This window comes from Cryptosporidium hominis (assembly GCF_000006425.1).
Source record: "Cryptosporidium hominis TU502 chromosome 7 CHRO017129, whole genome shotgun sequence".
Classification (NCBI taxonomy): Eukaryota; Apicomplexa; class Conoidasida; order Eucoccidiorida; family Cryptosporidiidae; genus Cryptosporidium; species Cryptosporidium hominis.
The window spans coordinates 1-1,095 of record NW_666416.1 but is presented as its reverse complement, the minus strand read 5'-3'; the positions used below and the strand labels follow the sequence as shown (position 1 = coordinate 1,095).

Genomic DNA, 1,095 nt, shown 5'->3' with positions numbered 1-1,095 from the left:
ATCACTCTAGAATATACCCAGATCTCAAGGATGATACGTAGAGGTGGAAATAAAGTTTTAAGAGGAAGTGTTACTTTTGAGATCCATAATAACAGTGAAATTCCTTTGGAACTAATGTTTTGCCATTTTTTCCATACAAAATATGTATATGATTTACTTTCTAAGCTTTGTACTTTAAGTTGTAGCAGAATTCATGAAACCATCCTGGGGGATAAAAATAATCCTGATTTGAATAATATTATTCATGAAAAGGTCAATTCTATTGAGGATTTGGAAAATATCGGGAAATTGGATCAAAAAACTGAGTCTATTATTCCTAATGAACCTTGCAATTTTCTCCTGTATAATATTCAAGATAGAATTTCCATAAGTAATAGCTGTGACTTTGATCAACAAAATATATATGGAATATTGGCCAAAAAAGCAAGTAATGACTTTGAAGAATTTATTAACGAGTATGACTTTAACTCTATTCCAACATCATCTTTGTCAAATGTTTTCCCTTGTGTGATTATACCATTAAAAGTCCAGAAAATCTTCTCAATACTTTCAAACCATACCATGGATAGCTCAAAGAACGTTTATCTTAAATACCTGGAACTTTCTGGAGCTTCTAATATTCAAATTGAATCTAAACCTTGCAATGGTGACTTTATGTTTCATTATATATATAAATATGAAAAATCTTTGAGTTTAACAGGCAGTTTTGGATTTGGTTGGCTTTCCAAAGGAATGATGAATATAAAGTGTCAAGAGGATCTCAAACTTTATAATCTTGGTAGTGATGTTGGTATTTTACTTTGTATAGATATTAACTCCACTGGCATTCCTGAAAATGATGCTTTTACTGTCAATATAAGACACAGATTTACACCTTTTACAACAGTTTCAAATGCTAATAGTTCAATTAATATGGATAATCAAATATCAAATAAACAAGAGGATCAACAAAACAACTTTGTTCAGCTTGATGTTGAATGTGATGTTACTTTTTATAGATTTTCTTTTTTCAAAAGTCCTGTTGTTCAAAATGCAATTGACCAGACTAAAAAGGGTCTTGAGCTTATTAGATCATCATGGAAGATGCATTACTGA

The 1,095-nt window shown here is 30.3% G+C and overlaps 1 protein-coding gene across 1 annotated transcript; it reads left to right on the top strand.

The window, feature by feature from the left end:
* The first annotated feature begins 30 nt into the window (after positions 1 to 30).
* On the top strand, positions 31 to 1,095 carry Chro.70571 (hypothetical protein). The annotated part of the gene is made up of 1 exon (XM_659828.1): positions 31 to 1,095. The coding sequence occupies one exon, from the start codon at positions 31 to 33 to the stop codon at positions 1,093 to 1,095; it is 1,065 nt and encodes a 354-aa protein (XP_664920.1).